The sequence below is a fragment of the Carlito syrichta genome, unplaced genomic scaffold, assembly GCF_000164805.1.
Source record: "Carlito syrichta isolate Samal-C Ts95f unplaced genomic scaffold, Tarsius_syrichta-2.0.1 Scaffold315501, whole genome shotgun sequence".
NCBI lineage: Eukaryota > Metazoa > Chordata > Mammalia > Primates > Tarsiidae > Carlito > Carlito syrichta.
Window position 1 is genome coordinate 1654 of NW_007259597.1, and position 27013 is coordinate 28666.

At 54.9% G+C, this 27013-nt stretch overlaps 2 protein-coding genes across 2 annotated transcripts in view; both read left to right on the plus strand.

The window, feature by feature from the left end:
- Positions 1-5360, plus strand: part of LOC103275525 (calpain-1 catalytic subunit-like) — a gene marked incomplete at its 5' end in the record, with an annotated part of 6853 nt that extends 1493 nt beyond the window's left edge. Inside the window, 6 exons of the mRNA XM_008072920.1 lie at positions 2133-2246; positions 2965-3033; positions 3209-3287; positions 3859-3975; positions 4312-4370; positions 5170-5360. Coding sequence (XP_008071111.1) covers positions 2133-2246; positions 2965-3033; positions 3209-3287; positions 3859-3975; positions 4312-4370; positions 5170-5196 — 465 coding nt within the window. The remainder of the gene's footprint in view (positions 1-2132; positions 2247-2964; positions 3034-3208; positions 3288-3858; positions 3976-4311; positions 4371-5169) is intronic.
- Positions 5361-7842: 2482 nt separating this feature from the next.
- On the plus strand, positions 7843-26104 carry SLC22A20 (solute carrier family 22 member 20). Its single transcript, XM_008072919.1, has 10 exons — positions 7843-8217; positions 8287-8390; positions 10416-10570; positions 12278-12446; positions 13323-13446; positions 14825-14940; positions 16980-17194; positions 20882-20990; positions 21148-21351; positions 26008-26104. Exons 1-10 carry the CDS (start codon positions 7843-7845, stop codon positions 26102-26104), a joined length of 1668 nt encoding a protein of 555 aa, XP_008071110.1.
- Positions 26105-27013: the final 909 nt, after the last annotated feature.

Genomic DNA, 27013 nt, shown 5'->3' on the forward strand with positions numbered 1-27013 from the left:
CCTGCCCCCCTCACTTCCGCCCATGTCAGGACCCAGGCTTTGCTGCCACATTGAGGGGAGCCCACCCCTGGGTCTGCATGGCTGGGGGAGCCCTCTGCTGTCTTTCTGAGCCCAGATCCCTGCCACTCCCAGCCTGAACCCCTCCTGCCATCTTGCCGTGTCCCTGTTCCCTGTGCCTTCATGGGATTGGAAGTACCGCCCCGGCCAGGCTCGGTGGCTCGCGACTGTCATCTCAGCATTTTGGGAGGCCCAGGCCGGAGGATCACATGAGGCCAGGAGTTTGAGATCAGCCTGGGCAACATAGTGAGACCCTGTCACTAAAAAAAAAAAAAAAAAAAAAAAAAATTAGCTGGGCGTGGTGGCGTGTGCCTGTCGTCTCAACTACCCCAGAGGCTAAAGCAGAAAGATCACCTGAGTCCAGGAGGTCGAGGCTGCGGTGAGCCATGATCGTGCCACTGCCCTCCAGCGTGGGCAAAAGAGTGAGACCTGGACAAGAAAAAGGACAGCCCTGCAGGCTCATGGCATCGTCCTTGCCAGCACCTTAGTGCTGAGGAAGTCTCCCCTCCCCCGCAAAGACACACCCCGAGGCAGGCTGAGTGTCCCGGGAGGAGGGCATGACTGGCCTCACTGCCCCGCACACACAACTGAGGGTAACGCCCCCCCACCGGCTTTCCCCTTCCCCTTCCCTGCAGCCTCCGACCGCCCTGCACATAGTCCCCCAACCCGGAACTCTCTCCTCCGCTCTGCTGGCGAAGCTCCCCTGACCCTTTGGAGCCTGCAGCAGACCCCTCCTCTGCTCTTTCTTTTTTTTTCTTTTTGAGTCAGAGTCTCACTCCGTCACCCAGACTGGAGTGCAGTGGCTGCTCCCAGCCACCGCAGCCTCCACCTGCTGGGCTCTGGCAATCCTTCCACCTCAGCCTTCCAAGTATCCGGAATTACAGGCACGTGCTACCACGCCCGGCTGATTTTTTGATTTATTGTAGAGATGAGGTCTCGCTGCCCAGGCGGGTCTCGAACCCGCGGGCTCAGGCAGTCCACTCACCTCAGCCTCCCAAAGGCACGGGATTACAGGCTGAGCCACTGAGCCCCACTAGCTCTTTCTTTTTTTAAATTGGAGTCCAACTCTGTCACCCAGAATGGAGTGCAGTGGCACATCCACAGCCACCGTAGCCTCGACCTACTGGGTTCAGGCCATCCTTCAGCCTCAGCCTTCCATGTAGCTGGAACTACAGGCGAGTGTCACTATACCCGACTAATTTTTTGATTTATTGTCGAAACGAGATCTCACCATGTTGCCCAGGCTGGTCTCACACCCTGGGCTCAAGTAATCCTCTTGCTTTGGCCTCCCAAAGTGCTGGGATGACAGGCATGAGCTACCATGCCCAGCTCATCTCTGCTGCTATATAAAGATTTTTGTTGTTGTTGTTGTTTTTTGTTTTTTTTTTTTAGTTGGAATCTCACTCTGTTGCCCAGGCTGGAGTGCAGTGGCATGCTCGTGGCCACCGCAGCCTCGACCTGCTGGGCTCCGATGATACTTCCGTCTCGGCCTTCCAAGTAGCCAGAACTACAGGCACGCGACACCATGCCCAGCTAATATTTTGATTTATTGTAGAGATGAAGTCTCACCAAGTTGCCCAGGCTGGTCTCGAACCCACGGGCTCAGGCAGCCCTCTCACCTCAGCCTTCCAAAGTGCTGGGATTATAGGCGTGAGCCACCATGCCCAGCTTGCTCTGTCTTGGTACTGAATTTTTGTTTTCTTTTTTTTTTTTTGAGTTGGAGTCTCACTCTGTAGCCCAGGCTGGAGTACAGTGGGCAACACAACCTCATCACGCCTGGCAAATTTTTTTTTTAATTGTAGAGATGAGGTCTCGCCAAGTTGCCCAGGCTGGTCTCGAACCTGTGGGCTCAGGCAATCCTCTCACCTCGGCCTCCCAAAGTGACTGAGTTTCTTTTGCTTCTGTTTTGCACTCGTTTCGTTTTTACCTTGGGTTCATTGTCGCTGCCGGAACTTCAGCTTGATTGCTCAAGTATTTTCTGGTGATAACAACCTTGCCATCTCCTCCGCTAGATTTTACATCCACTGGGCAGGAATAGAGGCCCCCGGCTCTGTCCCCCCAGGTGTCCCCCGCAGGTGCTGGAAGCCCACTGGGTTGAGCTGTCGGAATTGGTTTTTCTTGCAGACAAAGACCTGCGGACCAAGGGCTTCAGCCTGGAGTCCTGCCGCAGCATGGTGAACCTGATGGACGTATCCTTCCGTGTGTCCTGAGTGGTGTTTTGGGCGGGATGTGGGCACGAGAAAGGCGCTGGGGGCTGTTGGGACAGCACAGAGAATGGGACAAAGCTGTGTGGAGGCTGGGCACGGTGGCTCACACCTGTCATCTCAGCACTTTGGGAGGCCGAGGCAGAAGGATCGTTGGAGCCCCGGAATTCGAGACTAGCCTGGGCATCATAGCCAGACCCCCATCTCACATTTAAAAAAACAACACGGCGGGGCACGGTGGCTCACACCTGTAATCCTAGCACTTTGGAGGTTGAGGCAAAAGGATCACTGTGGCCCAGAATTCGAGACCAGCCTGGGCAACAAGTGAGAATCCATCTCATCATATTAAAAAAAAAAGGGAAAAAGAAGGAGAAAAAGAACAGCTGTGTAGATGTGGACACACTGGTACCCCATGTTCAGATGCCTTCCTGGGCATCTTCCTATTGATTGGGAAGGAGAAACTGAGGCACGGGCCTTGTGTCAAGGGAAAGACAGAGCGAGGCTGGGGTCTCCAGTGGGCCCTAAGACTCGTGCTGTCCCTGCACCCCTCCTCAGCCCTCTCATGGCCCCGAGTTCAGAGAATGAAGCCAGCCTGGTCTCCCCTCCCCCCTCCCCCCTCCCAGTGGGCTTGTTTTCTCCGTGGCGTCTCCCTTTCCCCCAGACGCCCCTCTCCCTTCCTGGTCTCCCCCTTAACGGCCGCCAGCGCGACGGCAACGGGAAGCTGGGCCTGGTGGAGTTCAACGTTCTATGGAACCGCATCCGGAACTACCTGGTAGGTTGTCCCCACTGTGGCCTCGGCCCCGACGGCGCGGGCTGGGCCCTCCTCTGAGCTGCGTCCCGGCAGCCACCCCATTCTCGGGCCTCTCCGCTGTGCCCTCGGACACCCTGAGGCGGCAGGAAGAGGTGGCCGGCTCGGCCTGGCCCTCACCCTCGACCCCCACCCCCAGTCCATCTTCCGGCAGTTCGACCTGGACAAGTCGGGCAGCATGAGTGCCTACGAGATACGCATGGCCATCGAGTCTGCAGGTGAGGTTGGAGGCTCGTCGCACCTGCCCCTCTGCTCCTGGGCCCAGCTGCCTCCCTGCTGGCCGCCCAGGCGGAGCCCCTCCAGCCGGCCCTGGTCCCCGGGAGGCCGGTGGTGACATGGCGACAGCCATCTTTCGCCTTGCCCGCCGTGACTGCACCCACACTGCACCCGATCTTTCCGCCCTGAGGCCCTCGTGGTCACAGGGTCTTCTGTGATCCTCACAGGGCGTCAGAAACAGGCGAGGCTCAGAGAGGGCCCTGGCCTCAGGCCTCCCGGCCAGGAAGGGACCGAACCTCCCGAGGGAGTGGGAGGGGCCCACAGCGGCCCGATTAGGGACCCGGCCCGTCACCAGACAAACGCCGCCAGGCCCCTGCGGCCCCTGGGTCAACTGCTGGTTCCTGGCGTGACCCAGGCCCTGCTGCTTGCCGGGTCCTGCCCGGGGGCCCTCCTGACCCTCCCCTGGAGAAGAAAGACCCCAGACCCCCTGCCTTTCTCTGGGCCCCCTGCCCGCCCTGTTGACCAGAGGCTGCCCCTTCCCTGACCCCTCTCCGCCCTGCTCTCGTGGGCCAGGCTTCAAGCTCAGCAAGAAGCTGTACGAGCTCATCATCACCCGCTACTCAGAGCCCGACCTGGCGGTCGACTTCGACAATTTCGTGTGTTGCTTGGTGCGGTTGGAGACCATGTTCCGTGAGTGTCCCCGCCCGGCCGCGTCCCAGATGCGGCCCCCGGAAAGCCGGCGAGTGGGCAGGGCAGCCAGGGCAGTGGGCGTGTGACGGAGAGGCTGGGGTGGGGTCGGGGGTCCAGGTGGGCCTGGGACCTGGAGGCTGAGTGCTCGGAGGGCGGGGGAGGGGAGGGGCCGAGGGGGCCTCTCGGGCAGAAGGAGGAGCCGTCTCCCGGCCTCGAGGGGTGACAGCTTGGGTGCTCTGGGGAGGTGGGCGGGGCCAGGCGCAAAGGGGGCCGGTCCTGCCCTGTGCGAATGTCCCGCTGGGTTCTCATTCCCCTGTGGCCTTTTTTCAAACACAGGATTTTTCAAAACTCTGGACACAGATCTGGATGGAGTCGTGACCTTCGACTTGTTTAAGGTGGGAACCCCCTGGGCCCTGGTGGGGGAAGAGTGGGAAGTGGGTGAGGTTTCTTATCTGACCAGGGTCCTCCTGTTCCTTCCCGGGCGGGCGTCTGGGCCTCAGAATCAGTCCTAATGGCTGGGCCACCGGATCCTGGAGGGCCGGGGGCGGTGGTCTGGGTTCTGGGAAGGGAGCAGGACAGGAGGGTTAGGCTCCTGGAGGCCTCTGTGGGAGCTGCAGCCTGGTGTCCTGGGGGTAGAAGGGTTAGAAAGTCTGCCGGGCGTGGTGGCTCGCACCTGTAAACCCAGCCCTGTGGGAGGCCGAGGCGAGAGGATTGCCTGAGCCCAGGGGTTCGAGACCAGCCCGGGCAACTTCACAAGACCTCATCTCTATAATAAATCAAAAAATTAGCTGTGCGTGGTGGCACATGCCTGTAAATCCAGCCCTGTGGGAGGCCGAGGCGAGTGGATTGCCTGAGCCCGCAGGCTCGAAACCCACCTGGGCAACTTGGCGAGACCTCGTCTCTGCAATCAATCAAAAATTAGCCGGGTATGGTGATGTGTGCCTGTAGTTCTGGCTACATGGAAGACTGAGGCGGGAGGATCACCAGAGCCCAGCAGGTGGAGGCTGCGGCAGCCATGAGCGTGCTACTGCCCTCCAGCCTGGGCGACAGAATGAGACTCCAACTCTCTGTGGGGGCCAAGGGTTGTGGGTCTGGGGGCTGGACTATGGTTTGGGTTTGGGGTTCGAATGGGGAGGAGACTGAGGAAGCCGCCATCCCCGAATCCGGGCTGACCCATCTGCTCTCCGTCCACAGTGGCTTCAGCTGACTCTGTTTGCTTGAGGCGGGCGTCACGGCTCCTCCCCGAGCTCCTCCCCTTTCTCATCTGCCAATCCACGCCTCCCACCAAGCCCCCCCAGGCCATGCCATCTGCAAGTGCCTTCCTTGGACGGGAGGCCTCTTGTCCTCCTGTCCCCTTGCCTCCAAGCCGCCGCTGTTCATCCACTGTGGGCACAGAACCCACCGTTCCTGCCTGCGCCAGCCACGTGCTCGGGATGGACCCCCAGCCCCTCCGTCGCCAAGCCAAGAAGGCAGCTTCCGCTTGCTCCTGCCTCAGGACGGCCCCACGTCCCCCCAGCACTCCAGAGGCCACGCCCGGCCTCATCCCCTGGCCTCCCTGCAGACTGCAAATGATAACCACTAGCCCCCCACGGTCTGCAGTCCAGGTGGGTGGAGGCCCCTCCCAGCTGGGGAGCCCGGGCCTGGGAACACCGGTGCCTTCTCTCGCAGAAGCCAATGCCCCCCTCTGCCTGGCAGCCCGCCCTCCCCAGCCCTGCCCTCCCACCAACCAGGAGCTGCCCAGTCTGGAGGGTGGTCAGGCTCCTTCCCTCTCTTTTTTATATTGGTGATTTTAAAGGGGACTCTTCAGGGACTGCTTATGGGGGTGCAGAGGCACTAGACATGGGTGGGGAGGTCCCATGTTTCCATGTGGAGGAACCCCAAATAAAGGAAAAGGTCCCACGCCTGTCTTTGGAGTGTCTCTTCCCCATCTGCTGCCTATAGAACACTGGCAACCCTTGGCCTGTGGGGACAGCTGGTGGCCTCTGCCCTCCAGTACCCACCAGCCCTCCGTCCTCCCCATGATCCAGGAGGCTGGAACCCCTGCGGGGTACTGGGCACCTGGGCGGGCCGCCTCTGGCCCTGGGAGCCCGGGGAGGGTGGGTCCGAGTCCCCGGCTGAGGGACAAGGCCACAGAGCTGAGGTCCCACTTGGCTCTCCGTGCAGCCCAGGAGGCCTGACCCGGCCTTTCCTGCAGGTGGTGCCCCGTGAGGGGCGGCCCTGGCTGAAACCCAAACCTCTACTTAGCACAAGCCTGACCCCCCAGGGCGCTCCCCAGAGCACAGAGCCTCCTTCAGCTGCTCCCGGGGAGAGGGCTGCCCTGTGGCCCAGACACCTGCCCCTTACATAAGCCCTTCCAGCTCCCTCTGGATCTCAGCTTTTCTTCCCAGAGATAAGAGTGGGTGGGGTGGGAGTGGGATGGAGCCAGCAGTGAGGACAGCACGGGCCCAGCGAGCCCCAAGTGGCAGACTGCCCGGACGCTGTCTCTGCCTCCTGAGCATCTTGCCCTGTCAGTGACTCTCTCGGAGCCCTGGAGGCGGGTCAGGCTGGACTCAGAGGCCTTGTCAGTAAAGGGAGGGGCTGAACTCTTCCTGAACCCAGGCTGGCTTGTGACAGGGGCCAGGGCGGTGCAGGGCCCCTACCTCTCACTCAGACCCTTGTCCTTCTCTGCATTGGGTTTGCTTTGATGAGAACGCTGGACCTGGATGATCTTGGGGCCCTAATCCCTCAAAAGCCTGACTCCAGGGCTGGGGCAGTGCGTGGGGGCGGGGAGAGCAGGGCTTCCCTGGGCTGCCCTATTTGGACTTTTTTCTTTTTTTAAATCAGAGTCTCACTGTCCCGGGCTGGAATGCAGTGACGCGGTCATGGCTACTGCAGCTTTGACCTGCTGGGCTCAGGCGATCCTTCCGCCTCAGCCTTCCAAGTAACTGGGAGTACAGGCACACACCACCATGCCTGCTAATTCTGGTCTCCAATTCCTGGGCTCGGGCAATCCCTCTCACCTCCGACTCCCAAAGTGCTAGGATTACAGCTGTGAGCCACCACACCTGGCTGCTACGAGAACTTTTTTTTTTTTTTTTTTTTTGAGTTGGAGTCTCACTCTGTCACCCAGGCTGGAGTGCAGTGGCACACTCATGGCCACTGCAGACTCGACCTGCTGAGGTCAGGTGATCCTTCTGCCTCGGCCTTCCGAGTAGCCAGAACTACAGGCACGCACCACCACACTCAGCTAATTTTTTTATTTATTGTAGAGATGAGGTCTCGCCAAGTTTCCTGGAGCTGGTCTCAAACCCGTGAGCTCAGGCAATCCTCTCACTTTGGCCTCCCCAAATGCTCGGATTTCAGGCTGAGTCACCAAGCCTAGCCACTACCAGGGCATTTGAAAAGGAGTCTTCCCCAAGTGTCACCGGTGCAGCCAATCCCTGCCTTCTGGGGGAGTTGGGGAGAGCAGACACCTCTAATCGCTGTCACCCTGTTATTTTGACCCCTGAGCACTTATGGCTCCAGCTGTCATCTGGAGTCTAGTGCCAGTGACTAGTGACTGCGTCTCACGTGCCAAGGCTGGTACTGGGCCTCCAGAAGATGTCTCACGGTGGCCTGTGAAGAAGGAAGGTGATGGTGTGAGGAGGCTGGCAGGGCGGAGGTGGCCTCCCAGTGCAGAGATGGAGAAATCTGGAAGAAGGACCTGGGGGTAGGGGAGCCCTGCAGACTTGGGACACCTGAGCCCTGTGTGGGGTGTAACCCGAGCCCTCAACACAGGCTCACAGGATGGCTGTGGTGCCAACCCTTGGCCTCTACCTCCGCCTCCCAGGGCCCCGCTCTGGCCCCTTTGCATAAAGCCAGGCAGGCAGGCTCAGATTGGCCGTGGCCATGGCCTTCACAGACCTGCTGGACGCCCTGGGCGGCGTGGGCCGCTTCCAGCTCGTCCACACGGCCCTGCTGCTGCTGCCCTGCAGTCTTCTGGCCTGCCACACCTTCCTGCAGAACTTCACGGCCGCCGTGCCCCCCCACCACTGTCGGGGCCATGCCAACCGCCCTGGGGGGGCCACCAACGACTCCGGGGCCTGGCTGAGGGCCCCTGTGCTCCTCGATCAACTGGGGGCCCCCGAGCCGTGCCGGCGCTTCACCGAGCCTCAGTGGGCCCTCCGGAGCCACAACGCCACCGGCCCCGGGGTGGCCACGGAGGGCTGCAGAGATGGCTGGGTCTACGACCGCAGCGTGTTCCCGTCCACCATCGTGACGGAGGTGAGGGGGGCCGGGCGCGGGGGGCTGCTGCCAGGGCCGAGACTGGAGCGTCCCGTTCTCTCCCCGCAGTGGGATCTGGTGTGCGAGGCCCGCACCCTCCGAGACCTGGCCCAGTCCATCTACATGGCCGGGGTGCTGGCGGGGGCCGCTGTGTTTGGCAGCCTGGCAGACAGGTGAGTGCGTGGGTCCCAGCTACCCGGCATGGGCCAGGAAGTCCCAGGCTGGGGCTCTCATTTTTCCCTTTCTTTCTTTCTCTCTCTCTTTTTTTTTTGGTTGTAGTCTCATTCTGTTGCCCAGGTTGCATGCAATGACACGCTCACGGCCACCGCAGCCTTGACCTGCTGGGCTCAGGCGATCCTTCCGCCTCAGCCTTCCAAGTAGCAGGAGCCATATCATGGGCCACGTGCCTAGCTAATGTTTTTAATGTACTGCAGCAACGAGGTCTTGCCGAGTTGCCCAGGCTGGTCTCGAACCCCTGGACTCGGGCAGTCCTCTCACCTCTACCTCCCAAAGTGCTGCGTTACAGGCATGAGCCACTGTGCCTGGCTCTTTCTTTTTACAAATACTTTGTGGCTTTATAGCAACTTTCATTCAAAATGACGTCTTACATCATCTATAACTCAGGAAATCCCTATCTTACTATCAGACTAATTTTTCTTTTTCTTTTTTCTTTTTGCATTGGAGTCTCACTCTGTCGCCCAGGCTGGGGTACAGTGCCAGGATCACAGATTACTCACTGCAATCTTGACCTCTTGGACTCAGGCGATCCTTTCACCTCAGCCTCCCAAATAGCTGAGACTCTAGGCGCACCCCATCACACCTGGATAATTTTTGCATTTTTTTTGTTTGTAGAGATGTGGTCTCACGATGCTGCCCAGGCTGGTCTCAAACTCCTGGGCTCAAGTGATCCTCCCACCTCAGCCTCCTAAGTGCTGGAATTACAGGCATGAGCCACCATGACCTGCTAATTTAACATTTTTTTTTTTTTTAAGATGAAGTCTTGCTATGTCACCAAGGCTGGCTTCAAACTTCTGGGCTCAAGCAATTCTCCTGCCTTGGCCTCCGAAAGTACTGGGATGACTGCATGAGGCACTGTGCCCAGTTACATTCTGGTCTTTCTACCTGTAACCTTGTATCTTTTTTTTTTGAGTGGGAGTCTCACTCTGTCGCCCAGGTTGGAGTGCAGTGGCAAGCTCATGGCCACCCTAGCATCAATCTGCTGGGCTCTGGCTGAGCCTTCCCCCTCAGCCTTCCAAGTAGCCGGAACTACAGGTGCGCACTACCAAGCCTGTCTAATTTTTTTTTTTAATTTACTGAGAAGACGAGGTCTTGCCAAGTTGCCCAGCTGTTCTCGAACCCGAGGACTCAGCCAATTCTCTCACCTCAGCCTCCCAGAGTGCTGGGATTATAGGCGTGAGCTGCTGCACCTGCCCATAACCTTGTATCTTATCCAGAGAATTTTGTTAGTGACCAGCTCTCATTTCATGCCTGTCATTTACAGGCGATCAATGAACTTACATGTAACAATAAATGAACGAATGAATGAATGCATGCATGAATGAATGAGTGTGTCATGGAGTGTGTGGGGAAGAAATGCTGCCCCTTCTTGGCCTGTCTCCTTCCTGGTCAACCTGGGGCCGCACGCTCTGGCCCTGGACCCTCATTTGCAAGTGGGCGGTGCTAAGGCCGGAGTGGGACAGCCTGGCCACCCTGCCTCGGCCCCTCTGTACCATGGTAACCCTGGCCACCCCAGCCTCCCCGGCAAGACGGGTCCACGTGAAAAAACTCGACCCTGGGTCCTGCTCTCACAGCCTGGGGCTGGCCAAGCTCGCCCCTGCGAGTTCTCGCTTGAGGCTTCCCTCCAGCCAGAACGATGCTTGGGGGACCCCTCCCCACCTGCCACCCGCCTGGCCTGGTCCTTGCCTTTCCTTGGCCCTGGAATCGATCTCTCATCTCCAGTCTCTTTCCACACCATGTTGCACCTTCAGTGATCAGCCTCTGCCACCAATGCCTGGGTCCCAGCGCTGCGAGTTTCTGTTTCAGAGGGGTGGTTTTTGCAGGGCACCCCAGCTTCCCCAAGATGGGTTGCTAGGCCCTCACTAAGGTGGCAGGGTGGGGTGGAGGCTGATTGCTTCCTGGGGGACGCTAGGCCGCTGCCCACTGGGACCCTAACACCCATGCCCACTCTTCGGGCTCAGGCTGGGCCGCAAGGTCCCCCTGGTGTGGTCGTACCTGCAGCTGGCAGTTTCGGGGGCCGCCACGGCGTATTTCAGCGTCTTCAGTGCCTACTGCGCCTTCCGGTTCCTGTCGGGCATGGCCTTCTCCGGCATTATCCTCAACTCCCTCTCGCTGGGTGAGTCTGCAGGGCAGAGCCGGGAACGGCGGGAAGAAGGGTCAGCAGCAGCCCCATCACGGGACAGCTTTCTCTTTGCGTTTTGTTGGGATTCTAACCCCAGCGACCTCAACTCAAAACCTCCCGCCAGGCCGGATGTAGTGGCTCATGCCTATAATCCCTGCCCCTTGGGAGCATGAGGTGAGAGGATTGCCTGAGCCCATGGGTTCGAGACCACCCTGGGATCTTGGCGAGACCTTGCCTCTAGAATAAATTAAAAAATTGGCTACGTGCGGTGGCTCAGCCTGTAATCTCAGCATTTTGGGAGGCCGAGGTGAAAGGATTGCCTGAGTCCACGTTTCGAGACCAGACTGGGCAACTTGTCGAGACCTTGTGTCTACCTTAAATCAAAGAATTAGCTGGGCATGATGGTACATGCCTGTTGTTCCAGCTTCTTGGAAGGCTGAGGTGAAAGGATCACCGGAGCCAGCAGGTGGAGGCTGCGGTGGCTGTGAGTGTACCACTGCCCTCCAGCCTCGGTGACAGAGTGAGACCGCAACTAAAAAAAAAAAAAAAAAGAAAACTTCCCACTGCAGTCCTGGACATGGGAGACCAGGGGTCTGGGCCTTTTCCAGGTCTCGGTTTCCGTGTACTCATCTGTGAACTGAGAGGGTTAGGTTTATTTCATCTGTGAATCAGTCAACAATAACCACTTACTAAGTGCCTATTGTGTGCCAGGCTTAGTTGGGTACACAGATGAGCCATGATGGTCCCCGACAGTGTGTGGCCCTAAAGAGGGCAGGGAGTCTTAGCTTCTTGGTGGGGACCTGGCTCCTGGAGGCCATCTGAAGGTGTCGACCGCCCCCAACCCCAAGTGACAAGTGTCAATGTCAGTTCTCACTCCAGGCTAGCTCTAGGCAACTCCTGGGTGGTCTGGGCAGAGAGCATTCAGGGGCATTAGAAAGTCCACTCTGGACACAGGTCTGTTGCTTGCCTGCACTTGACTTTAAAGACTTAGTTCATTCCTGTGGACACGGCCAGACCCTGAAACCGCCGCCACCATTGGCTGTCCAAAGACAGAATGAGACTTTTTTTTTTGACTTGAAATCTCAGTCTGCCACCCAGGCTGGAGGGCAGTGGCACGCTCACGACCACTGCAGCTCCGACCTACGGGGCTCAGGCGATCCTTCCACCTCACCCTTCCAAGTAACTGGAACTACAAAAACTAGCTATCACATCCAGCTTATTATTATTATTATTATTATTAGATTTATTGTATAAATAAGGTCCCACCAAGTTGCACAGGCTGGTCTCAAACCCCAGGGCTCAGGCAATCCTCTCGCCTCGGTCTCCCAAAGTGCTGGGATTACAGTCATGAGCCATTGCCCTTGACCTAGTTTCCATTTTTACGAATCTAAATGTGTTAACCTTTATTTTTATTGCTTCTGGGTTTTGTGATATTCTTGGAAAAGCCATTCTCTACTCTAAGATTATAAAATAATCTACCATGATTCCTTCTAGCATTTTTGTGGTTTGATTGTTTACATTTAGTTTTGTTCCACTTAGAACTTACCTGGGAACAAGGAGTGAGGCAGGGACACCTTTGCCTGTGTCTCATGGATCTCTGGGATGAGTTTAAGTGGCCTGAGCCATGACAGAGGGGGCGGGGTGAAATAAACAACCCTGTGGGCAGCCGGCCCCACGAGTGTGTCGTTGTTTCCTCTGCAGTGGTGGAATGGATGCCCACCCGGGGCCGGACTGTGGCAGGGGTCCTGCTGGGCTTCTCCTTCACCCTGGGGCAGCTGGTCCTGGCTGGGGCAGCCTACCTGATTCGCCCCTGGCGGTGGCTGCAGTTTGCCGTCTCCGCCCCTTTCCTGGTCTTTTTCCTCTACTCCTGGTAAGTCCTGAGAGGAGTGCGGTGGGGACGGGCGCACCCGTGTGGCCAAGCCCTCCCCGGCCCCGGGAGAGGTTGGTCACTGGGCTTGCTGTGTCTGATGGGGACACGAGGGACGGCAGGGCTCCGGGGGTGACAGCTCTCACGTACTCACGAATGGCCACTGGGAAGCCCTGGCGAAATCTGGCACACCGGGGCAGGGCCCCAGAGCGCATCAAGGACGTCCATCTTCATCACCTCCTTTGCATCTCACACAACCCCACGGCACTTCATAAGGGGGAAACTGAGGCACAGCTCAGAGAAGGTCCATGACTTATTCAAGGCCACATAGCTGGGGTCGGAACCAGATTCAAAACCGGGTCTCAGCCAAGCACCATGGCTCACGACTGTAATCCCAACACGGAGGTAGGTCAAGATTGGAGGAATGCTTGAGCCCAGGAGATCAAGACCAGCCTGGGCAACCCAGCAAGACCTCGTCTCTGCAAAAAAATCATGATAATAATTAGCCAGGTGTGGAGGTGTGTGCCTGTAGTCCCAGCTACTCGGGAGGCTGAGGCGGAAGGATCGCCTGAGCCCAGGGTGTCAGGGCTGCAGTGAGCCCTGACTGGGCCACTGCACTCCAGCCTGGGTGACAAAGTGGGACTCTGATTCGCTCACACAAACATAAAACCCTCAGGTCTGTTGAAGTCCTAGGGAGTCTCTAAGTGCCCTTCAGTGAGTCTCTATGACATGATAGAAGGGAGGTCTTCATGTCCCTCGTCTTCCTGGCTCTGAGACAAGGGGCCGGCTCACATTTCTGAGGGTCTGAGGAATGCGGGTTCGGGGAACAGAATGCGCACCCCCAACCCTGCTCCCTCTTCCTGCTTCGCCCCATCCCAGGTGGCTGCCGGAGTCCTCCCGATGGCTCCTCCTTCACGGCAAGTCTCAGCTGGCCGTGCGAAATCTGCAGAGGTCGGCATCGATGAATGGGAGAAAGGAGGAAGGGGAGAGGCTGACCCCGGAGGTGAGCGACCGGGAGGCCGAAACAGCCTCCGTCTTGCCGGCAACCTCCAGGGAGTCTGAGATTTAGCAGCCCCCCAGGACTCGCCTGCCACATGGGAGAGAGGCCAGGAATACACAGGACAGGCAGAGTTCGGGGGCAGGAAATATGGGGTGTCGAATGACTGTGTGATCGGGGATCAATAATTGAACTGTTTTGGCCATCCGTATGTTCACCTGTGCAATATGGCAATAATCCCATTAATGTTGACATCAGACAACATTTTAATAAAATATTAAAATGACAATCATAAAATAAAGTTAGTGAAGCATCACTTATATGATATTTGCCATTTCTTTTCTTTCCTTTTTTTTGAATAGGAGTCTCACTGTGTTGTCCAGGCTGGAGTGCAGTGGCGCGATCACAGCTACCACAGCCTCAACCTTCTAATTGGAAGTGATCCTTCCGCCTCAGCCTCCCAAGTACACAACTACAGTTTGCACCACCACACCTGGTTAGTTTTTAAATATTTTTGTAGAGATGAAGTCTTGATATGTTGCCCAGTAAGGTCTCGAAACACTGGCTTCCAGCAATCCTCTCGCCTCCGCTCTCCAAGGGGCTGGGATACAGGCATGAGCCACCGCACCCGGTATTTATTTTCAATAAATACCATTTATGGCCAGGCGCGGTGGCTCAGGTCTGTAATCCCAGAACTTTGGAAGGCAGAGGCAAGAGGATTGTTTGAGCCCATGGGTTCGAGACCAGCCTGGGCAACTTGGTGAGACCTCATTTCTACAATAAATTTATAAAAGCAGCCGGGCATGGTGGTGTGTGCCTATAGTTCCAACTACTTGGAAGACTGAGGTAGAAGGATCACCTGAGCCCAGCAGATTGAGGTGGCGGTGGCTGTGAACGTATCATCCCACTCCAGCCTGGGCAACAGAGTAAGACTCAAACTAAAAAAAAAAAATAATAACAATTTCTTGAGCCCCATACTAGACACCATACTAAGAACGTGGTGTATATAATCTCATGTAACATCTGATTTTTGCCAAGGAGGAAACTGAAGTGAGCACAGGTGATCTCACTTGCCTGAGAACACACAGTGCAAAGCAGCAGACCCCTGGGACCCCCTGCTCTCCTCCGTCTCCACATCCAATCAGGAAAGGGGTGGGCGTCTCTCCAGACCCCAGAACCCCAGGAGTGCTTGGGCTGTGTTGGGGCCTCTGTGTCGTCTCAAAGCCCCAGAAACAGCCCAGCAAGGGCCACCTGCCCTGGGATGGAGAGAGACCAGGACCTCGCGAGAGTCGTCACCCGGCTCTCCACCTAACGGACGAAGGGGGCCCAGCAGGAACACGGGTCCCAGATCTCACCCTCCCCTGAGCAGACTTTCCTCCCCCAGGTGGTGCGCACCTACATTCATGGTGAGTTTGTGAGTGTTCGCGCCTCCAGCTCCGTCTTGGACCTCTTCCGAACGCCAGCCGTCCGCAGGGTCACGTGCTGTCTCATGGTGGTCTGGTAGGTGACACGCACAGGTCCCAGTCTCTAACCTGGGGACAAGGACATGTTCTCTGCCCTCCCTGACAAACTCTGTTGTGAAATATATATATTTTGGAGTCAAGGGTCTCACTCTGTCACCCAGACTGGATTGCAGTGGCATTATCACAGCTCACCGACCTCCTGGGCTCTGGCGATCCTTTTGCCTCAGCCTCTTGGGTAGCTGGAACTACGGTATATGCCACCACATCTGGCTAATTTGTTGGATTTTTATATAGAGATTAGGTCTCACTCTCTCACCCTGGCTGGAGTGCAGTAGCACAATCATGGCTCACCACAACCTTGACCTCCTGGTCTCAGGTGATCCTTCCACCTTAGCTTCCCAAGGAGCTAGGACTAAAGGCGCGCACAGCATCACACCCTGCTCATTTTTTGATTGTCTATAGAGACAAGGTCTCACTATGTTGCTCAGGCTAGTCTCGAACTCCAGGCTCAAGCAATCCTCCAGTCTCCACCTCCCAAAGTGCTGGGATACAGGAATGAGCCACAGCGCCCAGCCAGACCGGGACAGTTTTGAATTGTATTGGTCAGGTATTTGGAGAACGTACCTCAATCTGGGTTTGTCAGCTGGTTTCCTCATGACCAGACGGGGGTTGCGGATTGGAGTAGAGAACCGTGGAGATGACATCCCTTCTCTCCATGTCCTATCAGGGTGTTCGAGGTATCCATAGGGCTTACTGCTGGTGATGTCAAACTGGGTCACTCTCTAAAGTGGCATCTATAGGTGTCTCCTCTTAAGGACGTCCTCTTTCCATGTTCTATTACTTGAAAGTGAGTCCAGGCTGGGCCCAGTGGCTCATGCCTCCTAGCACTGTGGGAGGCCGAGGTAAGAGGATTGCCTGAGCCTACAGGTTTGAGACCAGCCTGGGCAACTTGGCGAGACCTCATCTCTACAATAAATCAAAAAATTGGCCGGGCGAGGGAGCACACACCTGGAGTTCCAACTACTCAGAAACTGAGGCAGAAGGATTGCCTGAGCCCTGCAGGTTGAGGCTGTGGTGGTGGTGAGTGTGCCACTGCACTGCCGCCTGGGCAACAGAGTGAGACTCCGACTCAAAAATAAAACTAAAAATAAAGAGAGTCCAGTCCACACTCAAGGGAAAGGGAATTAATCTCCACCTTCTGAGGGTGGAATTTCTACGTATATGGTTTGGTGTTCTTCTGTAAGAAAGACTTATTTGTTAAGTCACTTAAATGTATACAGACTCACATGGCTTCTACTTCTGGTTATAATTCATTAACATCATTTGTTTTATTTAGTAAATAGTACATTTTTTTCTTTATTTCCCAAATTGCTCTGGCTGTGGTCATTGGTTTCTTCCACATTGGCTCCGGTATGGCTTCTACATTGAAATTACTCTTTCTTCTTCTCATTTTATTTTATTTTCTTTGAGTCAAGGTCTCATTATCACCCAGGCTGGAGTGCAGTGGCACAATCATGGCTCACCACAGCCTCGACCTCCTGGGTTCGGGTGATCCTCCTGCCTCAGCCTCTTCAGCAGCTGGGACCACAGCTGTGCACCACCACTCCTAGCTAATTTTTGGGGTTTGTTGTTGTTGTTGTTGTTGTTGTTGTTGTTTGTAGAGCCAAGGTCTCACTGTGTTGCCCAGTCTGGTCTAGAACTCCTGGGCTCAGGCAATCCTCCCTCCTCAGCCTCCCAAAGTGCTGGGATTATAGGCGTGAGCCACCACGCCTGGCTCCTTTTTATTTTTTGGCACTGCCTTAAGCTTGACACTGAGGTGGTGCTGACCTGGAAAACCAAACCCACTCCAGAGCCCATGGACTGGAATCAGGAGTGGGTGGCTGGGAAGGAAGGTGGAGGGAGGGGTCTGGGCTCCAAGGCCAAGGTCAGAGACTCCGGAGACCAGTGGGGGGTTGTGGCAAGTGGGAGGACTTTAAGTCCCCAAGGAGAGGAGTCCCGTGTCACCCATTCTGGCGTCCCCTCCCCTGGGCCCGAACGGTGATCCTGGGGGTGACCCAGGACCGCCTTGCCCCCCAGGTTCTCCAACTCCGCGGCTTACTACGGCCTGGCCATGGACCTGCAGAAGTTTGGCCTCAGCATGTACCTGGTGCAGGCACTGTTTGCAATCATTGACGTCCCGGCCATGCTGGTGGCCACCACCACCATGATCCACGTGGGCCGGCGGGTCACCGTGGCCGCCTTCCTCATCCTGGCAGGGCTCACGGTGATCGCCAACATGTTTGTGCCAGAGGGTGAGTCATTCGTGCTGCTCTGGCCGCCAGTCGAGGGGTCTCTGGGGTCTGGGGGCAGCGCATTCCACGAGGGAGTAGGGCTAAGGGGTATTTGTGTGGGTCTGGATGAAACTGACCCTCGATTAGTAGTTTTGTTGTTGTTGTTGGTTGTTTGTTGTTTGTTTTTGAGTCAGGGTCTCACTCTGGGCCCAGGATGGAGTGCAGTGGCATGATCATGACTTACAACAGTCTCAACCTCCGGGGCTCAGGCGATCCTTCCTCCTCAGCTGGAATTACAAGAAGCTGGGATGACAGGAGCGCACCACCACGCCTGGCTATTTTAAAAAATATATTGTACGAGATCTTACCAAGTTGCCTAGGCTGGTCTCGAACCCCTAGACTCAGGCAATTCTCTCACCTTGGCCTCCCAAAGTGCTGGGATTATGGGCGTGAGCCACAGTGTCTCCCATAGTAGAGTTTTTATTTAGCACTTAGTTCCTAGGGTCATTAGTGGTGGAGTGTCTGCAGTGGACACAAGTCCCGGCCCTCAGAGCATTTGCAATCGGGGCAGGGAGGTCAGACAATGCTCAGAACTGGAGATCCTGAGTGCTGGCTGGTGTGTGACCCCTGGGGTCTGCCCAGGCAGCATGGCCGAGGATTGAGAGGCAGGCTGGACCCTCAGCTGGGCTGGCCTGGAACTGTGGTCTGCAAACATAGCTGGAATAACCTTCACCCGGGGGCCTTTGGGGGTTTTTTGGTTTTTTTGTTTGTCTGTTTGGAGAGAGGGTCTCGCTCTGTCACTCAGGCTGGAGTGCAGTAGGATGATCGTAGCGCACTGTAGCCTTGGACCCCTGCACTCAAGCATTCTCCTGTCTCAGCCTCCCGAGTAGCTGGGACTACAAGCACATAACAGCATTTCCAGCTAATTTTTTGGTCTTTTTTTTTTTTTTGGTAGGAGTCATACTGTGTTGCCCAGTCTGGAGTGCAATGGCATGCTCACAGCCACTGTAGCCTTTACCTTCTGGGCTCAGGCGATCCTTCCTCCACAGTCAGAATTCCAGGTAGCTGGGATGACAGGCAGATACCACCACACCTGGCTAATTTATTTTTTTAAGTTGGAATCTTACTCTGTTGCCCAGGCTGGAATGCAGTAGCATGCTCACAGCCACCACAGCCTCGACTTACTGGGCTCTGGTGATCCTTCTGCCTCAGCCTTCCAAGTAGCCAGAACTACAGGTGCGCACCACCACACTTGGCTAATCTTTGATTTATGGTAGAGCTGAGGTTGCGTCAAATTGCCCAGGCTGGCCTTGAACCCCTGGGCTCAGGCAATCCTCTCCCCTCCACCTCCCTAAGTGCTGGGATGACAGGCTTGAGCCACCACAGCCGGCAATGTTTTTGATTTTTTGTAGACATGACGTCTCACTCTGGTGCCCAGGCTTGTCTTGGGCTCCTGGGCTCAAGCAATCCTCTCTCACCTCGGCCTCCCAAAGTACTGTGTCCGGTCTCCAGAGCCCTTTGAAAACTTGCACTGCCCAGGTGCTCCGTGCCAATTCCCTGGGAGTCTCAAGGGCCGGGACTCAACCCTCAGTATCTAAAAAACTGTCCGATGATTCCAGCTAGAAGCCAGGATTGAGTGTCAGCAACACCAAACACGTGCTAAGCTGTGTGTCCACTGCGACCCCAGCTTTGTCACCATGGCCCCAGGCAGGCTATATAGCTCGTCTGTATTTTGTTCCACACCTGTGAAATAAATGTTATTATAGGTATTTTCACATATTTTCTTTTAGTCTATTTTTCTGTTTATAGATTTGCATTTGATATAATTTAGGTCATATTTCATAGAGCATATATATACAATAATGTAAATCAGATTCTATATTTTTATATATGTGCCTGTATACATGTATAATATGCCTTTTTAAAATTATACATTGTAACATACACATGCTTCTCTATGCTAATATAAATGTTTCTGCTGGGCACAGTGGCTCAAGCCTATAATCCCAGTACTTTGGGAGGCAGAGTCTAGAGGATTGCCTGAGCCCAGGGGTTCGAGACCAGCCTGGGCAACTTGGCGAGACCTTGTCTCTACAATAAAAAAAAAAATTAGCTGGACATGGTGTCACATGTCTGTAGTTCCAGCTACTCGGAAGGTTGAGGCAGAAGGATCACCTGACCCCAGCAGGTCGAGGTTACGGTGGCTATGAGTGTGCAGCTGCACTCCAGTCTGAGCAACAGAGTGAGATTCTGACTCAAAAAAAAAAATGTTTTCTGTATCTGATTTTTTATTACTATATATAATATTTAATCTAGATTGGTGTTTCTCAACTGTAATCCCAGCACTTTGGGAGGCTGAGGCAAGAGGATTGCTTGAGCCCAGGAGTTCAAGACTAGCCTGGGCAATAGGCAAAACCTCTTCTCTATAAAAAAATGAAAAATGTTAGCCAGGTGTGGTGGTGCACACCTGTGGTTCTAGCACTTTGGGAGTTTGATGCAGGAGGAAAGCTTGAGCCCAGAAATTTGACAGCCACTTAGGCAGCATAGTGAGACCTCATCTCTACCAAAAAGTAAAACAAAAAACTTAGCTGGGCTTGGTGGCGTGATTCTGTAGTCCCGTCACTCTGGAGGCTGAGGTGGAAGGATAGCCTCAGCCCAGGAGGTCAAAGCTGTGGTGAGCCGTGTTATCCCACTGCACTCCAGCCTGGGTGGCAGAGAGAGACCCTGACTCTAAATAAACACACAAATAAAATTTCCCAGCCTGATTCCAGTGTGAGCTGGGACTGCACCAAGCCAGAAGAGGGGCCACACCTCCCTGACCGTCGCCTGATGTGGGACATTCGAGTTGGGATTTTGACTTGTAAGCAGCAGCAGGACAGGCATATTAAGAATGAGGGTCGGCCAGGCGCGGTGGGTCATGCCTATAATCTCAGTAATTTGGGAGGCCGAGGTGAGAGGATTGCGTGAGCTCACAGGTTTGAAACCAGTTCAGGCAATGTGTCAAGAAGTCATCTCTACAATAAATCAAAAAATTAGCTGGGCGTGGTGGTGCATGCCTGTAGTTCCAGCTACTTGGAAGGCTGAGGCAGAAGGATCGCCTGAGCCCAGCAGGTTGAGGCTGCGGTGGCCGGGAGCGTGCCACTGCACGCCAGCCTGGGCAACAGAGTGAGATTCTAATGCAAAAAAAAAAACAAAAAAAACAAAGGGAAAAGAAAAAAGAATGAGGGTTCCGGGGCACATTTAAATAGCACCAACAAGCACTGTGCTCTCATGACATCGTGTCCACCTATGACAACCCCGTGAAGCAGGTGCTGATGTATTCCTCATTTCAAAGATGGAGACGGGAGGTACAGAGGGAAAGTAACAGTGACCAAGGTCACCTAGCTGGGTCACAGCTGGGATTTGAACCCAGGTCTGACAGCAAAGCTTGGCCTGCCTCCTTGACAGGAGTTGGTGACCAATGCAAATAAGGAAAGACAGAGACAGAGGCCAGAAAAGGGCAGTTTGGAGATTTTGGGTCCCAGGAACCAGGCAGGAAGGCGGCATGGCAGAAACCCCAGTTCTCCGTCTCTGGGCTCTGATTGGGCAGGACCATCCCCCACACCCTGTCCCTCTGCCTCTCCCCCGACCTCACGCCCTCTTGAGACCCCATTCCCCCCGTGCCACCTCCCTCCATCCCCCCCAGCCCACCCTCCCTCTCCCTGTTAGACATGCAGACCCTGCGCACGGCCCAGGCAGCGCTGGGCAAAGGCTGCCTGGCCAGCTCCTTCATCTGCGTGTACCTGTTCACGGGCGAGCTGTACCCCACGGAGATCAGGTGGGTGCGTGGGGAGACGCCCTGGGTAGAGACCTGCTGGCTCCCCGACAAGACTCCTCAGTCCCTCCCGCTCTGCTTCCCAACACCCAGGGCCCGACACCTCTGGCCCTCTGGGGGATCCGGGAAACAGGCTGACCCAGTCACGTGCCTCCCGCAGGCAGATGGGCATGGGCTTCGCCTCGGTCAACGCCCGCCTCGGGGGCCTGGTGGCGCCCCTGGTCACCACGCTGGGGGAGTTCAGTGCCATCATGCCCCCTGTCACTTTCGGGGCCACTTCGATCCTGGCCGGGCTGGCTGTCTGCTTCCTGGCGGAGACACGCAACGTGCCCCTGGTGGAGACCATCGCGGCCATGGAGAGGAGGTGAGAGGACACGGGCACAACAGGTTGTGGGTTAAGGTGGGGTAAGAGGGGGGCACGTGGGATCCTCCTGGCCACTGCTTTGAATCTAAAGTGTCCTGGCTGGGCTGAGCTTGGTGGCTCACACCTGAAATCCCAGCACTTTGGGAGGCCGACACAGGAGGATTGCTTGAGTCCAGGAGTTCGACACCAGCTTGGGCAACGTAATGGGACCCCCCCCCCCCTCTGCAAAAAGTTTTAGAATTAGCCAGGCTTGATGGTGTGCACCTGTAGTCCCAGCTACATGGGAGGCAGAGATGGAAAGATCACCTGAACCCAGGAGGTCAAGGCTGCAGTGAGCTGTGATCATGCCACTGTGCTGCAGTCTGGGTGAGAGTGAAGCCTTGAGGGAAAAAAAAAAACCTAGGCAGATTGGCTTATGCCTGTAATCCCAGCACTTTGGGAGACGGAGGCAAGAGGATTGCCTGAGTCCAGGGGTTTGAGACCAGTCTGGGCAACTTGGCAAGACCTCATCTCTACAATAAATTAAAAAATTAACCTGACCTGGTGGTGCACTCCTGTAGTTCTGGCTGCTTGGGAGGCTGAGGAGAAAAGATTGCCAGAGCCCAGCAGTCGAGGCTGTGCCAGCCGTGATTGTGCCAGGCACTGCAGCCTGGGTGTCAGAGACTCCAATTCTGGAAAAAAGTAAAGATAAAAAATGTCCTGGCTGGACACACCAGAGTTGTACGATGCCTTCCTGCTTATGTCTACACTGGCTCAGCTTTCAACAAGAACAGACCCAATAATGAATTAAACAAGAAGCAAGAATAGGCCGGGTGCGGTGGTTCTCACTATAATCCCAGCAATTTTGAGGCCCAAGTGAGAGGATTGCCTGAGCCCTGGGGTTCGAGATCACCCTGGGCAATTTGGCGAGACCTCATCTCTACAATAAATCAAAAAATTAACTGGGTGTGATGGTGTGTGCCCATAGTTCCAGATACTTGGAAGTCTGAGGTGGAAGGATCACCTGAGCCCAGCAAGTCAAGGCTGCGGTGTCTGTGAGTATGCCACTGCACTCCAGCCTGGGAGATAACTAAAAAAAAAGGGAAAAGCAAGAATAAGCCCAAGGTTGAAGTGAAACCTGGCAGAGTGGGGCAAGGAGAGAGATGTGCTTTTCATGGCAGGCAGGCCCCTGTAGTTGCCATGTGGGGCTTCAAAGTTGGCACTGAACTTCCTCCAACAAAAAAGGAAAACAGTTCGTGACTTTGTGTCTTTTTGGAGAGGAAAAAGGACATCACTTCCTTGGGGAAAACAAAACTTTTCTTAGCAATGAACACTAGAAGAAATTTCTGTCTCGGGTTTCCTTAGAGAAATTGCTGAGCAAGGTGATAGCAACATCTTTAAATATATATATTGAGTCAGACTCATTCTGTTGCCCAAGCTGGAGTGCAGTGGCATGCTCATGGCCACTGCAGCCTCGACCAGCTAGGCTCAGGCGATCCTCCTGCCTCAGCCTACCAAGTAACTGGGACTACAGGCACACACCTCCACACCCGGGTAATTTTTGTATTATTCTGTAGAGACAAGGTCTCGCTATGCCGCCCAGGCTTGTCTAGAACTCCTGGGCTCATGCAATCCTCTCACCTTGGCCTCCCAAATTGCTAGAATTACAAGTATGAGCCGCTGTGCCTGGACTTAGATTCTTATCCTATTCAATGGATTATGCTCTGTTTATTTTGATGCTCAATTTGTCCTAGGTTTGGCCAGTTGGAACGTTTGGCTTCTGGGTCTTTGAAAAATGGTTAAGCAGTTGGTCACTGTGTCTCAAGCCTGTCATCCCATCACTTTGGGAGGTGAAGACAAAAGGATTGCCTGAACCCAGGGATTCGAGACCAGCCTGGGCAACGTGGTGAGACCTCGTCTCTACAATAAATCAAAAAATGAGTTGGCTGTGGTAGTGCACACCTGTAGTTCTGGCTACTTGGAAGGCTGAGGTGGAAGGATCACCCAAGCCCAGCAGTTTGAGACTGCAGTGGCCATGAGTGTTCCACTGCACTCCAGCCTGGGTGACAGTGTAAGACTCCAACTCAAAAAAAAAAAAAAAGAAAGAAAGAAAGAAAGAAAAGAAAAGAAAAAGAAAGAAAGAAAGAAAAATGGTAAAGCATTTTCTTACTTTCTGGCATGATAAGATATTCCAGGTTTGTCCTGCCTTCCCTGCTGCAGTCCTGGGAGAGGGCACTGTTCTTAGTTACCTGGTTCATTTTAGTGGAGAAGATGTTTAGAGACCAAGATCAGGGTGCGAGGTGCTCATTGCTACTGGGCTTTCTCCACTCTCAAGTTCTGTCATGAACAGAGGTGTGGGATATATATCTCTACAGATAGACGTACCCTTCCATCTTTATTTCTTTTCTATGGATCATACTGAAAGCCATGATTTCACACAACACCTCTGAACCAATCCAACACCACAGGGTTCTTCTTAGTTTTCCATCTTTTCTTGTTTGCTTTTTATTAATATTTTTTGATTTGGGGTCTCACTTTGCTACCTAGGCTGGAGTATATTGGCATGCCTCAACCTCCTGGACTCAGGGAATCCTCCTGCTTTAGCCTCCTAAGTGGCTGGAACTATAGGTGTTTGCCACCACACCCGGCTTATTTTTTTGTTTTTTGTAGAGATGAGATCTTGCCATGTTGTCCATGCTGATCTCAAATCCCTGGGCTCAGGCAATCCTTCCACCTCAGCCTCCCAAAGTGCTGGAATTTCAGGCGTGAGCCACGGTGCCTCACCTGTTTTCATATTTGTCAATTTCCTCCTCTGACAATAAGAAATGTGCCTCCCCTTCCCCTTAGTGTATTTATTTATGGGACCAAGCCCCTGTATGTAACCCATCCCCACTGTGCCTGTGATCCCTCCCTTGCACGATGCCCAGGTCTGACTCTCTCCCTTGTCAGATCCATCCTGCATGCACGCCCTCACCTCACCTGGGCTCCGACACCCTCAGCCAGGCCGCCCACAAGTGTGGATGCCATCCTCACCCTGCCCCAGCTCTGATACCCATGCTGGGACAGCCTTGTACCCGGACACCCCTCATCTGTGCCAACCCTGGCTCCCCCTCCCAGTCCGCCTCCCTATGTAGACACCCTGCTCACCTCACTTGGTCTCTGACACCTCAGCCCAGGCCACCCCTCCACACGGACACTTCCCTTGCCCTGCCCCCACATACTGGCTTTGGGAGTGAATTGCTCAGGTAGAGAAGTCTTTTTTTTTTTTGAGTTGGGGTCTCACTCTGTCATCCAGGCTTGAGGGCAGTGGCATGCTTCCGACCACTGTAGCCTCAACCTGCTGGGCTCAGGTGATCCTTCCACCTCAACCCTCCAAGTAGCTGGAACTGCAGGCACACACCACTATGTCTGGGTTATTATTATTATTATTATTATGTAGAGATGAGGTCTCACCAAGTTGCCAGGGCTGATCTCGAACCCGTAGGCTCTGGCAATCTTTTCACCTCGGCCTCTAAAGTGCTGGGATTATAGGTGTGAGCCATCGTGCCTGGCCCAAGAAGCTTTTCATATATATATTTATTATTATTCGTTTTAGTTAGGGTTTCACTCTGTCACCCAGGCTGGAGTGCAGTGACATGATCACGGCCCCTGCAGCCTCGACCTCCAGGGCTCAGGCGATACTCCTGCCTCAGACTCCCGAATAACTGGGAATAAAGGTATGGGCCACCATGCCCAGCTAATTTTGGATTTCTTGCTATATTGCTAGGCTGATCTTGAATTCCTGGACTGAAGTGATTCTCCCATCTTGGCCTCCCAACATTTTGGAATTACGGGCATGAACCACCGTGCCTGGCTCCATACATTTTATTTATTTATTTAGTTGTTTATTAATTCATTTTCTGAGTAGAAGTCTCACTCTGTTGCTCAGGCTGGAGTGCAGTGGCAAGCTCAGGACCATTGCAGCCTTGACCTGCTGGGCTCAGATGATCCTTCTGGCTCAGCCTTCCAAGTAGCTGGAACTACGAGGCACATACCATCTTACTTTTTTGATTTATTGTAGAGACGAGGTCTCGCCAAGTTGCCCAGGAAGGTCTCGAACCCCAGAGCTCAGGCAATCCTCCTGCTTAGCCCTCCTAAAGTGCCAGAATTACTGGCATGAGCCACCAGCCTGGCCGTCCTCAGGCTATTTGAAACTCACAGGGCCTCAAGTCCAGGCAACTCCTCAGTCCTTTCCCCTCCCCTGACTCCTTGAAGGCCGCCCAGGGCAGGAGGGGCTCTTCCTGCCTCTCCCCGGCTCTCTGGGCTGGAGAAGACAGACACCAGCAGGGACGCCTGGGGGTCTCAGCTGGACCCTCCTTCTCCACTTGGTGACCTCAGATGTGTGTCTGGTCTCCAGATCCTCAAATGCAAAACTCTGTTGGCCTCTTGACCCTGCAGCTCGTCCAAGGCCGTTACCAGCCAGGCCATCCTCCTCCAACCGTGAGGCCACAGGGGTGGAACAAGACAGGGGGCGGGGGGGCGACGGGCAAGGTGAGCCCAGAGGGAGAGCCAGTGCCCTTCCGCCTCCCTTTTGGCTTGGGGGAGTGGAGACAATTCCCACCGCTTGGCACGAATCCTCCCACAAGACACACACACTGCCTGCCCTCACCACCATCCTCTGCCCGCTTGTCTCTGCAGGGTCCGAGAGGGCCCTTCCATGAGGAGTGCGGAAGAGAAGAGTGAAGAGGTTTCTCTTCAGCGGCTGGGAGCGTCTCCCCTCAAAGAAACCATCTAAGCTGCCAAGAGCCGGCACCTGCCAGCAGCACCCTCGCTGGCACCTGGAAGGCCTCCCGGGGACACTGTGGTTCTGTGGGAGAGGCCCCCACAAGCCGGGAAAGGAACCCAGCCGGCCACAATTTTCCCTGACCCAGCGACTACAGGAGAGATTGTTTTAAATTGTCTGTTTATTCTTGTTCCACCTGGGAACACTGTGTCTTTGCGGGGTTGGGGTGACATCTCTGCCACAGGGCTGTCTCTGGAACACCCCACTTGTCTTTCTTTTTCTTTTGAGCCAGCGTCTCACTCTGTCATCCAGGCTGGAATGCAGTGACACAATCACAGCCACCACAGCGTCCACCTGCTGGGCTCAGGCAATCCTTCCACCTCAGTCGTCCAAGTACCTGGGACTGCAGATGTGTGCCACCATGCGTGACTAACTTTTTTGATTTATTGTAGAGAGGCGGTCTCACCATGTTGCCCAGTGTGGTCTCGAACCTGTGGGCTCAGGCAATGCTCTCACCTCAGCCTCCCAATGTGCTGGGATTACAGGTATGAGCCACCATGCCCAGCTTTTTTTTTTTTAACACCATCTCATTCTGTCACTTAGGCTGGAATGCAGTGGTACGATTATAGCTTACTGCAGCCTCGACCTGCTGGGCTTAGACTATCCTCCTGCCTCAGTCTCCTCTGTAGTTAGGACTACAGGCATGCGCTATCACACCCGGCTAATTTCTTGCTTTTTTTGTAGAGAGGAGGTCTTGCTATGTTGCCCAGGCTGATCTTGAATTCCTGGGCTCAGGCAATCCTCCAGCCTCAGCCTCCCAAAGTGCTGGGATTACAGGCCTGAGCCACCATGCCCAGCCAGTCCACCTGTCCTTGGGAAGCTTTGAGAACTCATTCTGCTCCACTCATGGCTCATGGCTCA

Excerpts from the sequence above, each read along its gene's own strand:
- SLC22A20 (XM_008072919.1), top strand. The coding sequence starts at position 7,843 with ATGGCCTTCACAGACCTGCTGGACGCCCTGGGCGGCGTGGGCCGCTTC. Across the intron at positions 8,218-8,286 it reads CGTCCACCATCGTGACGGAG|TGGGATCTGGTGTGCGAGGC; the intron begins GTGAGGGGGGCC and ends CTCTCCCCGCAG. Across the intron at positions 8,391-10,415 it reads TTTGGCAGCCTGGCAGACAG|GCTGGGCCGCAAGGTCCCCC; the intron begins GTGAGTGCGTGG and ends CTTCGGGCTCAG.